The 13716-nt window shown below is 41.7% G+C and overlaps 1 protein-coding gene across 7 annotated transcripts in view; it reads right to left on the bottom strand.

Moving 5' to 3' along the window:
• The window catches only part of RHOT1 (ras homolog family member T1), a 112248-nt gene that overhangs the window by 15730 nt on the left and 82802 nt on the right, over positions 1–13716 (bottom strand). For 4 of the 7 annotated variants that reach the window (XM_037992531.2, XM_037992534.2, XM_037992538.2 and 1 more), the window contains one exon: positions 8774–9883. The exons of the other annotated variants lie outside the window; for them this stretch is intronic. In XM_037992531.2, the coding sequence (XP_037848459.1) occupies positions 9766–9883 (118 nt within the window). In that variant the 3' untranslated portion in view covers positions 8774–9765. Of the gene's footprint in view, positions 1–8773; positions 9884–13716 lie in introns of those variants that run through there. 7 annotated transcript variants of the gene reach the window in all.

Genomic DNA, 13716 nt, shown 5'->3' with positions numbered 1-13716 from the left:
ACTTGGGGGGCTGAGGCAGGAGAATCGCTTGAACCCAGGAGGCAGAGGTTGCAGTGAGCTGAGATCGCGCCATTGCACTCCAGCCTGGGCGACAAGAGTGAGACTCCATCTCAAAAAAAAAAAAAAAAAAGTAAGAGGAAGTCAGGAAAAAGTGTAGTGAATGTGTGAAAACATATTCAGCCACTCATTCTCTAGATGGTATATAGAAGTGGCTGGATGGCACTGGAATTACGGAAATCCTCGAGGCAGATTACAGAAGCAGAGATGAAAAATATTAGTGACAAAACTTTATTCTAGGAGGTTCCCCCCATTAAAGCCCCTGACACAAGTACTTTTCCATTTATGAAATGTGAATAAATTTTAAGAGCATTTTTTCAAAATTAACAACTTAAGAACAATTAAAAATCATAAAAAGTGCTTTTCAGAGTAGTTATAGCCTTACTTCCCCTCAGTTATCTGTACCTGAAATAAACCTAACCACGTGTCTGCACTCCTCTCAATAAACACATCAATTACCTAGTGACAGCTAGCAGAAATGAAAGCAGAATGCCTCAGAGGAAATGAAAGTCTTCCAGAAAATTTGCTTTGCCAACTTTAACCCTTTTTAGTTAAAGAGATGTCAAAACTGTTTAGTGGGGTTTTTCTTTCTTTCTCTTTTTCCCCTTAGGCCTGTTTTTTTTTTGTTGTTTTTTGTTTTCACAGAATATACTGCAAATTTACCAAAGGTAGGAAAAAAAGGCCAGTCATTAGGTTGGCTCCTACAGTGGAAGGAGTACCAAACTGGGAAACAAGATACCCAGTTTCAGTCCTAGCTCGAGGACAAACTAATACTGTCACTTCTTGCTGTCACCTAGGCTGGAGTTCAGGGATCTAGGCTCACTGCAAGCTCCGCCTCCTGGGTTCAAGCAACTCTCCTGCCTCAGTCTCCTGAGTAGCTGGGACTACAGGCGCCCACCACCATGCCTGGCTAATTTTTTGTATTTTTAGTAGGGACGTGATTTCACTGTGTTAGCCAGGATGGTCTCGATCTCCCACTCGTGATCTGCCCGCCTCGGCCTCCCAAAGTGCTGGGATTACAGGCGTGAGAAACCGCACCCGGCCATCACTTCTCACCTTTTTGTGCTCCCTGTATGCTATGAAAGTATGGAGTTGGACAGATGACCTTTATACTATGTAAGCTATTTAAGCTCTGAAATATTGGCTTTAAAATTTAAAGAAATAAGAAGGATGATCACATGTTCATGCACACAAGGGGGTAAATTCCCCAGATAACTAGAGTTCAAACTAACCATTCTCATGGGATTCCTTTACTTTCCATGTATACCAGTTACACAACTGGACAACTGAAAACAAGCATGGATGAAGTGCCAAAAGAATAGTTCCACATGAGTCCTCAGAAGAAGTGGAACTGATGCTCCCTTTACCTTCTAAGCATCAAACTGCTCTTTGAGGTTAATCCCACGGTGGCGGGCGCACCGTGCTCTTATGAGCAATATGATCAGTAAAAGTGAAAAAAATCAAACACTCCTACATCCACTCTTAGTTTTCACACAAACAAAACATGACTACAGTATTTTTAAGTTCTTCCTAATATTGAACCTTTTCACATTCCAAAACAATCAGGTAATTTTTAAAAATCATTAGTAAATGCTGCTGTGCATTTACTACTATATTTTCATCAGTTACAGGGGGTGTTTATCAAATCTGGCTGTCAGTTTCTGTACAGCACGTGAATGGTTTCCACTTTTTTGTTGCTGTTGTTGTTGAGATGGAGTCTTGCTGGAGTGCAGTGATGCAACCTCTGCCTCCTGGAGTCAAGCTATTCTCCTGCCTCAGGCTCCCGAGTAGCTGGGATTATAGGCATGCACCACCACATCTGGCCAATTTTTGTATTTTTAGTAAAGAAGGGGTTTCACCACGTTGCACCGGCTGGTCTCAAACTCTTGACTTCAGGTGCCCGCCTCGGCCTCCCAAAGTGCTGGGATTACAGGCGTGAGCCACTGCGCCTGGCTAGTTTCCACATTTTTAGATGGTTAAGAAAATCAAAATAAGAATATTTTCTGGTACATAAAAATGACACAAAACTCACATCTCTGTGTCCATAAATGAAGTTTCATTAGAACGAAATCACTCATTGGCTTATATATTGTCTATGATTGTTTTTTTTTTTCTTTTTTTTTTTTTTTTTTTGGAGTCTGGCTCTGTCGCCCGGGCTGGAGTGCGGTGGCCAGATCTCAGCTCACTGCAAGCACCGCCTCCCGGGTTTACGCCATTCTCCTGCCTCAGCCTCCCAAGTAGCTGGGACTACAGGCGCCCGCCGCCTCGTCCGGCTAGTTTTTTGTATTTTTTAGTAGAGACGGGGTTTCACTGTGTTAGCCAGGATGGTCTCGATCTGCTGACCTCGTGATCCGCCCGTCTCGGCCTCCCAAAGTGCTGGGATTACAGGCTTGAGCCACCGCGCCCGGCCGTCTATGATTGTTTTCATGCTACAACAGAGTTAAGTAGTTATGAAAGTCTCAAATACTTCCAATCTGGCCCTTTGCAGAAAAAGTTTGCGACTTATAACTTAAACTGCAGCCTATACATTCATGTTATCCTAATAAAACTCCTAAGGGTTGATTATAATACACTTATATGGGCTGGGCATGATGGCTCCTGCCTGTAATCAATCCCAGCACTTTGAGAGGCCGAGGTGGCAGATCACCTGAGGTCAGGAGTTCCAGACCAGCCTGGCCAACATGGTGAAACCCCATCTCTACTAAAAATACAAAAATTAGGTGAGCATGGTGGCAGGCGCCTGTAATCCCAGCTACTCGGGAGGCTGAGGCAGGAGAATCGTTTGAACCTGGGAGGCGGAGGTTGCAGTGAGCCAAGATCATGCCATTGCACTCCAGCCTGGGCAACAAGAGCAAAACTCTGTCTCAGGAAAAAAAAAAAAAAAAGCTTGTATATAAACTATAAATAGCAAAATGCTGAAAGAGAAACACTGTTCTTGTGGAATTTGGAATTTTCAATGTATAAAAATAATATTGGCAATTCCTCCTTATGTGTACACAGCTGACATTCAGCTTTCAAACCCAGAAGGACTAACAATCTCTCGATTTCACCATTGGACCTCTGCAACTATCTATGCTAAAGAAGATAAAATTGGCCGGGCGTGGCAACAAAAATTAGCTGGGCATGGTGGCACATGCCTGTAATCCTGGCTACTCAGGAGGCTGAGGTGGGAGAATCACATGAAGCCGGGAGGCAGAGGTTTCAGTGAGCCGAGTGGTGCCACTGTGAGACTGTCTCAAATAAAATAAAATCTTACCTTCTGGGTAAGATACTTTCTGAACCCAAAATATCTGGGACAAATGGTCTGACAAGTCTGAGTGCCATGGGAGCAAGAGGATATTTTATGAAACTGAGATGCACTAGAGAAACCTAAAATACACAGCTGTGATATTCACAGGTCAGACTTCCACAGAGCTGAGGGCCAAGCAGGTTAACTAACAGACACTTGCTTTCACTGACAGCGACTTTTGATAAAAAGAGTTACAAAGACACGAATTACTGGTAACCTTAGGGGTTTAAATAAGTGTGTTATTGGACTGTGAATCTGGTGATAAAGGCATTGGAGAGGTCAAGCTGCCTGCATGGATCATTCTCATACTGTGAACATTAAATTTAGCATCTTGACATGTGGTATTTCTCAAAAAGTACCTAGTCTCAAATCAGTTTCCTAAAAACACGTGGACTGTGAAAGTATGATTCAGGAATCTGGTATGTTGGTTAAAAAAACAAATAAAAAATAAGAAGTATTAAAGTATGAAGTCAAACATGTTAATGGAACTAGATCACATACTTATTTTTAGGATTTGCACATATATTTTAAAGGCATCTTTGTATTGACTTTTACTGGTGCAATTCAGACAAAAGGGACATGAAAGCTAACCTAACAGCCAATGATGGGCCAAAAAAAAAAGCCAACCCAAGTTGCATTTTGAGGGCCTGTTTAGGAAAGATTTATGCTCTACCACAGAGGTCAGGCACTTACCTGTTTCCCTCTCTTCATTATTCAGCTGCCTTCACAGATTGGGAAAGTTCTCATTTCATTCAAGACTGGCTCATCAGTATAGTTCTTTTTTTCTTTGTTTTTTTGAGATGAGGTCTCGCTCTGTTGCCCAGGCTGAAGAGCTGTGGCGTGATCTCAGCTCACTGCAACCTCCACCTCCTGAGTTCAAGCGATTCTCCTGCCTCAGCCCGCTGGGTTGCTGAGATTACAGGCATGTGCTACCACACCCGGGTGTTTTTTTGTTTCTGTGTTTTTTTTTAATTAGAGACAGTGTTTCACCATGTTGGTCAGGCTGGTCTGAAACTCCTGATCTCAAATGATCTGCCCGCCTTGGCCTCCCAAAGTGCTGGGATTACAGGCATGAGCCACTGTGCTCGGCCTCATCAGTATATTTCTTCTTTGATGCCTTTCCCTGGCAGGTGATGTGCATATATGCACTGATACCCAAAGTCCTACCACTTTCATAGGCCATTTCAGAATGGTCATGTGCTCCCCAAATTCCTAACATCAGTGCCCACTCCTACCGTAGCATTATTAGTGCCAACAATGCGGGAAATTGCTCATTTTTTGGTCAAATGTGAAAGAGAAAGACATGAATAGCAAGAAGCAACAGACGCCTGATATACTAAATAAGGCTAAGTTACTACATTATGCTAGGACTACACACCTTCAAAGCAATGTTTCTTCACACAACTGCCTTATTATTCATTAAGACACTGTAGTAAACGGCCTCGAATTGTCCATTCGAAAGACAATGCTGAGGAGCTAGTGGTGTCGACAGGTTCGAGCTCCAGCTAGGACGATGGAGGTTGTTTGCAACGACCATCTGGGGAAGAAGGTCCATGCTAAATGCAACACGGATGATACCACTGGGGACCTTAAGAAACCGATTGCAGGCCGGGCGTGGTGGCTCACGCCTGTTATTCCAGCACTTTGGGAGGCCGAGGTGGGTGGATCACGAGGTCAGGAGATCGAGACCATCCTGGCTAACACGGTGAAACCCCATCTCTACTAAAAATACAAAAAATTAGCCAGGCGTGGTGGCGAGCGCCTGTAATCCCAGCCACTGGGAGGCTGAGGCAGGAGAATGGCATGAACCCAGGAGGTGGAGCTTGCAGTGAGCCCAGATTGCACCACTGCACTCCAGCCTGGGCAACAAGGCGAGACTCTGTCTCCAAAAAAAAAAAAAAAAAAAAAAAAAAAGGAAACCGATTGCAGCCTAAACTGGCACCCGTTGGAACAAGATTGTCCTGAAGAAGTGATACACGATTTTTAAGGACGATGTGTCTCTGGGGGACTAAGAAATCCACGATGGGATGAACCTGGAGCTTTATTATCAAAAAATGAGAATGCTCTTCTTCCTACTGCCCCACTCTCCTCTCCCATCCTCACCCCCACACTGGGATAGATGCTTGTTTGTACAAGCTCACCTTAATAGACTTAGATGTTGAAAAATAATAAAAAATAAAAGACAGGCCGGGCGCGGTGGCTCACGCCTGTAATCCCAGCACTTTGGGAGGCCGAGGCGGGCGGATCACAAGGTCAGGAGATCGAGACCATGGTGAAACCCCGTCTCTACTAAAAAATAGAAAAAAATTAACCGGGCGCAGTGGCGGGCGCCTGTAGTCCCAGCTACTCGGGAGGCTGAGGCAGGAGAATGGCGTGAACCCGGGAGGCGGAGCTTGCAGTGAGCCGAGATTGCGCCACTGCACTCCAGCCTGGGCGACAGAGCGAGACTCCGTCTCAAAAAAAAAAAAAAAAAAAAAAAAAAAAAAAAAAAAAAAGACAATGCTTTGGGAAGCTGAGGCAGGCAGATCACTTGAGGTCAGGAGTTTGAGACCAGCCTGGCCAACATGGTGAAACTCCGTCTCTACTAAAAATTAAAAAAAAAAAATTAGCCAGGCACGGTGGCTCACACCTGTAATCCCAGCACTTTGGGAGGCCGAAGTGGGTGGATCATCTGAAGTCAGGAGTTCAAGACCAGCCTAGCCAACATGGCAAAACCCCGTCTCTACTAAAGATACAAAAATTAGCCAGGTATAGTGGTGCGTGCCTGTAATCCCAGCTCCTCGGGTGGCTGAGGCAGGAGAACTGCTGGAACCTGGGAGGCGGAGGTTTCAGGGAGCCAAGATTGTGCCACTGCACCCCTGCCTATGGGTAACAGAGCAAGACTGTCTCAAACAAACAAACAAACAAATTAGCCGGGCATGGTGGTGGGCGCCTGTAGTCCCAGCTACTAGGGAGGCTGAGGTTGCCGTGAGCCATGATTGTGCCACTGCACTCTAGCCTGGGTAACAGAGCAAGACTCTGTCTCAGGAAGAAAAAAAAAAACAATGCAACTGGTGTAAAGTGAAAGATCTCCTTTCGACTCTCAAGTTCCTATTTTCTTCATTTCTCCTTAGTATTCTTAAAGCTTGCATCTCCTGAGCAAACTGTAAAAGCCAGAAGAAGCCTTTTCTTGTGTTCACATTATTTTCTCACATTCACTAGTCTCTAAAGTAGATGCAAAATGAAGAAAAATAGGCCAGCTCTGGTGGCTCATACCTATAATCCCAGCACTTTGGGAGGCTGAGGCAGAAGGATCACTTGAGCTCTGGAGTTTGAGACCAGCCTGTGCAACAGAGTGAGACCTCATCTCTACTAAAAGTATTTTTTTTTAATTTGCCAGGTGTGGTGGCACATGTCTGCAGTCCCAGCTACTTGGAGGCTGAGGAGGGTGGATCACTTGAGCACACAACGTCAAGGTTGCAGTGAGCTGTGATTACGCTCCTGCATTCCAGCCCTGGCAACAGAGCAAGACTCTGTCTCAAAAAGAAAGAAAAAACCGCTATGTGCCTGTAGGTTAAAGATGAGAAAACAGTGAGCATTCCCTCTACTAATCCACCCCACCTGGAGTGATTGACAAGCGAGGAAAGGGGCTAGCTTAGCAAGGGAGTGTGTCCAGAGCAAGTGCAAGATAGGGCAGCTGCTCCCTCCCTTCTTTTGAACCAAAGAAATGTAAGTTCCCCAAATGAAAAGATGGAGAGAGAGTATCTAAATATATAAACACACCACTCATTAACTCTTGGTAAGCTAGCTTCTTTCCTCTGCTTCTCACAAACGCAACAACCTATAAAGCATTTAAAGCAGTATTTCAGACAAACTAGAAAAGAGCTTGGAAAAAATTAACTGTCATTGCAAACTATACAACTGACATAAATTTGGTAAGTGGGAAATTCTCTGAAAATAATAAAAATGAGGAGTCAGGCCAGGTGTGGGGGCTCACACCTGTAATCCCAGTACTTTGGGAGGCTGAGATGGGAGGACTGCTTGAGCCCAGGAGTTCAAGGATGCGGTGAGCTATGATCCTGCCACTGCACTCCAGCCTGAGCAACAGAGTGAGACCTTGTCTTATTAAAAAAATAAATAAATAAAAATAAAAAATGAAGTGTCTATGTTATTTTGCAAGCTAGTAAGTGATACTGTTACTAGTTGCTCAAGAGGTGTGATCTTGTAAGAAAATGTCCCTTAGAACGGCAAAGGGGAAAAATCATGTTAAAGGAGAAAATAGGCCTGGCGCGGTGGCTCACGCCTGTAATCCCAGCACTTTGGGAGGCCGAGACGGGTGGATCACGAGGTCAGGAGATCGAGACCATCCTGGCTAACACGGTGAAACCCCGTCTCTACTAAAAAATACAAAAAACTAGCCGGGTGAGGTGGCGGGCGCCTGTAGTCCCAGCTACTCGGGAGGCTGAGGCAGGAGAATGGCGGGAACCCGGGAGGCGGAGCTTGCAGTGAGCCGAGATGGTACCACTGCACTCCAGCCTGGGCGACAGAGCGAGACTCCATCTCAAAAAAAAAAAAAAAAAAAAAAAGGAGAAAATAAACATGCAAACAATAGTAGAAACCACATTAATTAGCTATGTGAAGGGGAAAACAATTGGCCTTTTACCAGAATAACTTCTCTACAACTTTTAAATAAATATCCTCTTACATGTATACATCGTACTTGACTGTTTTCCTAATGATTTTTTTTTTTTTTTTTGAGATGAAGTCTTGCTCTGTTGCCCAGGTGGAGTGTAGTGGTATGATCTCGGTTGACTGCAACCTCTGCCTCCTGGATTCAAGAAATTCTCCTGCCTCAGCCTCCTGAGTAGCTGAGATTACAGGCATGCGCCACCACACCTGGCTAATTTCTTGTATTTTTAATGGAGACGGGTTTTTGCCGTGTTGGCCAGGCTGGTCTTGAACTCCTGACCTCAAGTGATCTGCCTGCCTCAGCCTCCCAAAGTGCTGGGATTACAGGCGTGAGGCATCACAACTGACTCAGCCTTTTTTTTTTTTTTTTTTTTTGAGATGTAGTTTCATTCTTGTTGCCCAGGCTGGAGTGCAATGGTGCGATCTCAGCTCACTGTAATCTACACCTCCCAGGTTCAAACGATCTCCTGCCTCAGCCTCCCAAGTAGCTGGGATTACAGGCATGTGCCACCATGCCCAGCTAATTTTTTGTATTTAGTAGAGACAGGTTTTCACCATGTTGGTCAGGCTAGTCTCAAACTCCTGATCTCAGGTGATCCACCCACCTCGGCCTCCCAAAGTGCCGGGATTACACGACTGAGCCACCACTCCCTACTGAGTATTCCTTTTACATAAACAATTCTCAATATGAGAGACAGAAACCAGAGGACTTCACTCACATCTGTACAGAAATACTTCAGAAGACAAAAGAACTCAAGATCACAGTACACAGCAGTTATTTATTTAAATACTTGAAAAGGCGGATGATGGAAAAAATAGGTTTATCATGAGAGTTTATATTCATTAGATTTATCATTTAAAAAATTACTGCCTCTAGGTTATCCTAGCCTGATATAGAACACTTGGTGACACATGCAGTTACTGTAATAGACTATAATAGACACAGCCATTATAGAATGATTTACACTTGGGAGGAAATTCAACAGTAGTAAGGGTGACTCTTTATTTAAACCAAAAACATTGGTAATATACAAATTGTTTTTTTTTTTTTCATTTCATTGAAAGGGCTATAAAATTCAACATACTGACAAAAGAAGCAACATAATCACATAGATAACGTCTCTGCTAATTGCTTTTACCTTACTTCACCTTTAAAGGTGAGCTGCACACTCAGCTACACAATTTTCTAGACTGCGATGGCTTCAAGGCTGGCCTACCACAACTGACTGAAAAAAAGTCATGTTGGTAAGCTGACACTGCTTATGTTTTTAAAAACGGAGAGAGAATGGCAAATTGTGCCTCATGTCCTTATAGAACCCAAAGGATCATTCTGAGTAAATGTGAAATAAATAAAGTGTTCCAAGAGTAAATACAATCTCTGGGCTAACTTAAACCTAGGAGAGTGAGCCAAGTGAGCACTAACAATACCATTTAGAAATGTCTAGAAACACCATTTCTAGAACTCAGCTTGGGAGACCATATCTTACCTGAATATGTACATATATTTACAAAATATTCCCTTTTGGCCTCTGGAATTTAGCCATTTTAGTTTGGCTGTTAGCTGTTTTCTTTCCATACGCTAGCCAATACTGCAGTTATAACTATCATTAAAATACTCTTATGCATGAATTACAAATATTAATAAAGTAACTCTGCATGTATAAATATCTCAATATTTCTAGCAGAACTTAAAGCATTCAGAATGTACATAAAAGTATTTGTTTTGGGTAGGGCCAGTATTTCTTTTTATATCATCGCTGTTTCAGTAATGCTTTGTACATAGCAAAGCCCAAAACTGCAAAAACAGTAGCACCAAAACTTGCTCGAAGCCAAAACGTGGAGCTCTTGAGGTCAGCTTGTGTCACGTGCCTGTAGTCAGAAAATATAATTATTACTTAAAACATGATTAGTATGAAAACCTATACCAGTTATTTAGCAGTCTACTTTTAGGTAAGTATTAGTACACTTGTCAAGCTAATTGCATACAGTAATGTTTATCAAAAACATTGATCAATATAGCCATGTATATAATTACTTAATCATTACTTTAAGACAATGACATAATGTAGACACTAATAAAGACAATTAGCTACTTTGTGGGAGTAGACATCCAAATTTGTAAACGTTTTTTTCACACGGGAAATAAAGAAGTTAGACAAATCAATCTAGCATTTTATAATACCATCATGGTCCTTCAAAATTAAAATTAAGGTGGTGTTCCCACAATTTTGAGGATCATATTAATGGTTAAATAATGTGCAATCTCCTATCCCCAGGAACTGAAAGCTATTTTGTAAGCAGTTAAGTGACAAGTGACAATACTTTTCTAAGAGAAATGATTAAAGTCAACTTTGGAAACACTGAGCCTCATAAAAATTTACAAAAAACACCACCCCAAAAAACCGAAAGGAGGAGGGGAAGATTTATCAGTTTGCATTAATTTGGTTACTGCTAATTAAAGAGAAAAAAAAAACAATCCCTGGTGTTAGACAGGCAGTGATAATGGTACCAACTAACGGACATAATGTAACGTGATGGATTGAAAGGCAATGACATAAAGGAAGCCATAGTATGCATGACAAGGGACAGCCTGTACCACAAACTGAGTTGTGAGCATGCTTAGTAAGTACCCTCAAGAGTCTCAAGTATGACAGCTTACCATGAAGAGGATAAAGCTCTAAAGAAAAGGTCAGAACATTTTATTTAAATGTCGCTGAAGTCTTAGTTACTAAGTGAACACAATTGAGATGATGTAGAAAACTTAAAAAATTGGCCGGGTGCAGTGGCTCATGCCTGTAATCCCAGCACTCTGGGAGGCCAAGACGGGTGGATCACCTGAGGTCAGGAGTTCGAGACCGGCCTGGCCAACATGGTGAAGCCCTGTCTCTACTAAAAATATAAAAATTAGCCGGGCATGGTGGTGGGTGCCTGTAATCCCAGCTACTTGGGAGGCTGAGGCAGGAAAATTGCTTGAACCTAGGAGACAGAGGCTGCAGTGAGCCGACATGATGCCACTGCACTCTAGCCTAGGTGACAGAGTGAGACTCCATCTCAAAAAAAAAAGAAAGAAAGAAAAGAAAACTTACAAAATTAAGAGCTTAGAGAGACTGTCTAGTTTAGATTATTTTATAACTAAGTTAAACAGATCTGAAGCAAAAGTCAGATATCATTAAAAGACCAAGGTACTGACATATGCAAAAGACTTAAGAGCCAAGAATTCAAACTGCACAAAACTACTTTACCTCAGTAACAGTCAAAGTGAACAGATTAGTTATCACAAAATAGAGTCTGTATATCCCCAGGACAAAAGTCTACAACACAAGCTAGAGTGCTCCATGCTTAACACCACAACAAAGCAAGACACAACACTCCAATTCTCACCCTCACCAGTTTCTATTTTTAAAAAAATCACTCCTCACATAATTATTTCTTACAAAGCAAAGTGATATCACAGATTCATTCCAGCTTGCAAGTTAGTTTTTCCAACAGGCAGTGTTTCATTAAAAAAAAAGTCAGAGAAGAAAACGCTTAGGTTTTTCAAGTTGGAAAAATTCCAACTAGACCAACCCATTGGAAATGTTACCTGGCTTCAAGAAAAAGTGGACCATGAGATGACTCCATGAAGATGGAATCTTCTACAGAGCTGACAGCGTGCACCTGGTGAGTAATACTGCCTTCGTCGTCTGCTAACAGCATGGCACCCCACTCAGCTACCCGGGCTCTTAACCTTTTATATACATGCATACAGTTTGCAGTTCACAGCAGAGCTCACAAAAAAGGGGACTCAAAATAACATCTCTCAATTATGCATCCCACACATAAACTGAGTTGCCACACTATATGATGGATCTCATGTTTTCTATATTTAAAATAAATGTATTCTATAGCAAATTGCCAAACTTAAAAAAAAATCTATCTGTATGTACTCTCTCAACAAACGCACACACACCCACCCCAGACAAGGAAACCTAAAGCTGTTATATATATTCTCTAAACATCCCTATGAGTCTGGTCTTGGTACATCTGAAATACCAAGTCCTCTAAACCAACACCATAAGCAGTACCTGTCAACATGTAGTAACCATAAGTATTCATCAGAAATGAGGTTAACGACTATTAGTCATGAAGTTTACAGATGATTATAACTTTGGATTATCAAAAACTACAAATATATATCTGTGAAAAAATTGAGTCCAACATCCCAAACTCATAGACCACCATGGATCTATGACAAGAGTAACAAAAGTTTACAACTCCTAGTCAATGCAGATGTATAGAATTTAAAGTCAGATCACAGGCTAAAGGTGCATTAGAGGTTTCTCTTCATCTTTGGTCTCCCTGTGATTATCACGCATCTGCACAGACGGATTTTTTTTATTTTATTTTAAAATTTTTACATTTATTTTTTAACTTAGGAGGGAAAAAGAATTAGGATTTAAGCTAGCTATAATCACATTGAAATCAATCAAAACGATTTCTCATAAATAGTCTTCAAATATGGATATCTGTTTCACAGAGCTCCCTGTGGTTTTCTGTTTGTTTGTTTATAGAGATGAAGTCTCACTATGTTATCCAGGCTGGTCTTGAACTCCTGAGCTCAAGCAATCCTTCCACCTTGGCCTCTCTAACTGCTGGAACTACAGGCTGGTCTCCCCTGTGTTTTAAGACACATGAAATAATATATTCTGACTGATCTTATTGCTTAGTTTTCTTTTGCATTTCAAGATTAATATAGATACATGTTCAGATACAGCTAGTTTAAAACTTAAGGTAACTATTAACTTATAAAATATATTTCAATGGCTCCATCAATGTTACAGTAGCTATTTAAGACACTTTTAGACATGGAAAGTTACTTACAGAACTATTTTACACCTTTACCACCTGCATTTAAAGGCTGCACTACCAGGTTCTATTTATAAAAGAGAAAGCATTTAAAATGAAGGGCACACTTATCATTGCTTAACTGATACCATTTCAATAGAGAATAGTGTGGTCTCGCATGTATTCCAAAAGTATCAAAAACTAACTCATGTTTGTCCTTTCAGTTCTCAAACAGAGGCAAGTAACAGTTTCATAAAGCTTCTGGCTCATTTCTTTCTTTCTTTCTTTTTATTTTTATTTTTTTGGAGACAGACGAATTCTCACTCTGTCACTAGGCTGGAGTGCAGTGGTGTGATCTCAGCTCACTGCAACCTCCGCCTCCCAGGTTCAAGTGATTCTCCTGCCTCAGCCTTCCGAGTAGCTGGGACTACAGGTGCATGCCACCACGCCCAACTAATTTTTGTATTTTTAGTAGAGACAGGGTTTCACCATGTTGGCCACGACGGTCTTGATCTCCCGACCTCAAGTGATCCACCCACCTTGGCTTCCCAAAGGGCTGAGATTACAGGCGTGAGCCACCATGCCCAGCTGCTTCTGGCTCACTTCTAAACTTAAGCAGAAACAATTCTTCCACAGTTCAAAAGCATAATTCTTTCAAAATGACTTACAGAAAATACCATCTTAGAATAACTTACAGTATCTTATTGCATAGTTTTCTTTCTTTCTAAAGTTTATTTTCAAAGATAAAAAAAGTTAATATACACTCATTAGAAAATAAGGCAAAGTAAGAAAAAAAATCATTTATGTTACCCAAGGCAACAAATTAAAATGTCAGGTATTTCCTTTTAGGCTTTTTTTTTTTTTTTTTTTGAGACAGA

The sequence above is a fragment of the Chlorocebus sabaeus genome, chromosome 16 (assembly GCF_047675955.1).
Source record: "Chlorocebus sabaeus isolate Y175 chromosome 16, mChlSab1.0.hap1, whole genome shotgun sequence".
NCBI lineage: Eukaryota > Metazoa > Chordata > Mammalia > Primates > Cercopithecidae > Chlorocebus > Chlorocebus sabaeus.
This window is presented reverse-complemented; position numbering and strand designations above follow the sequence as displayed.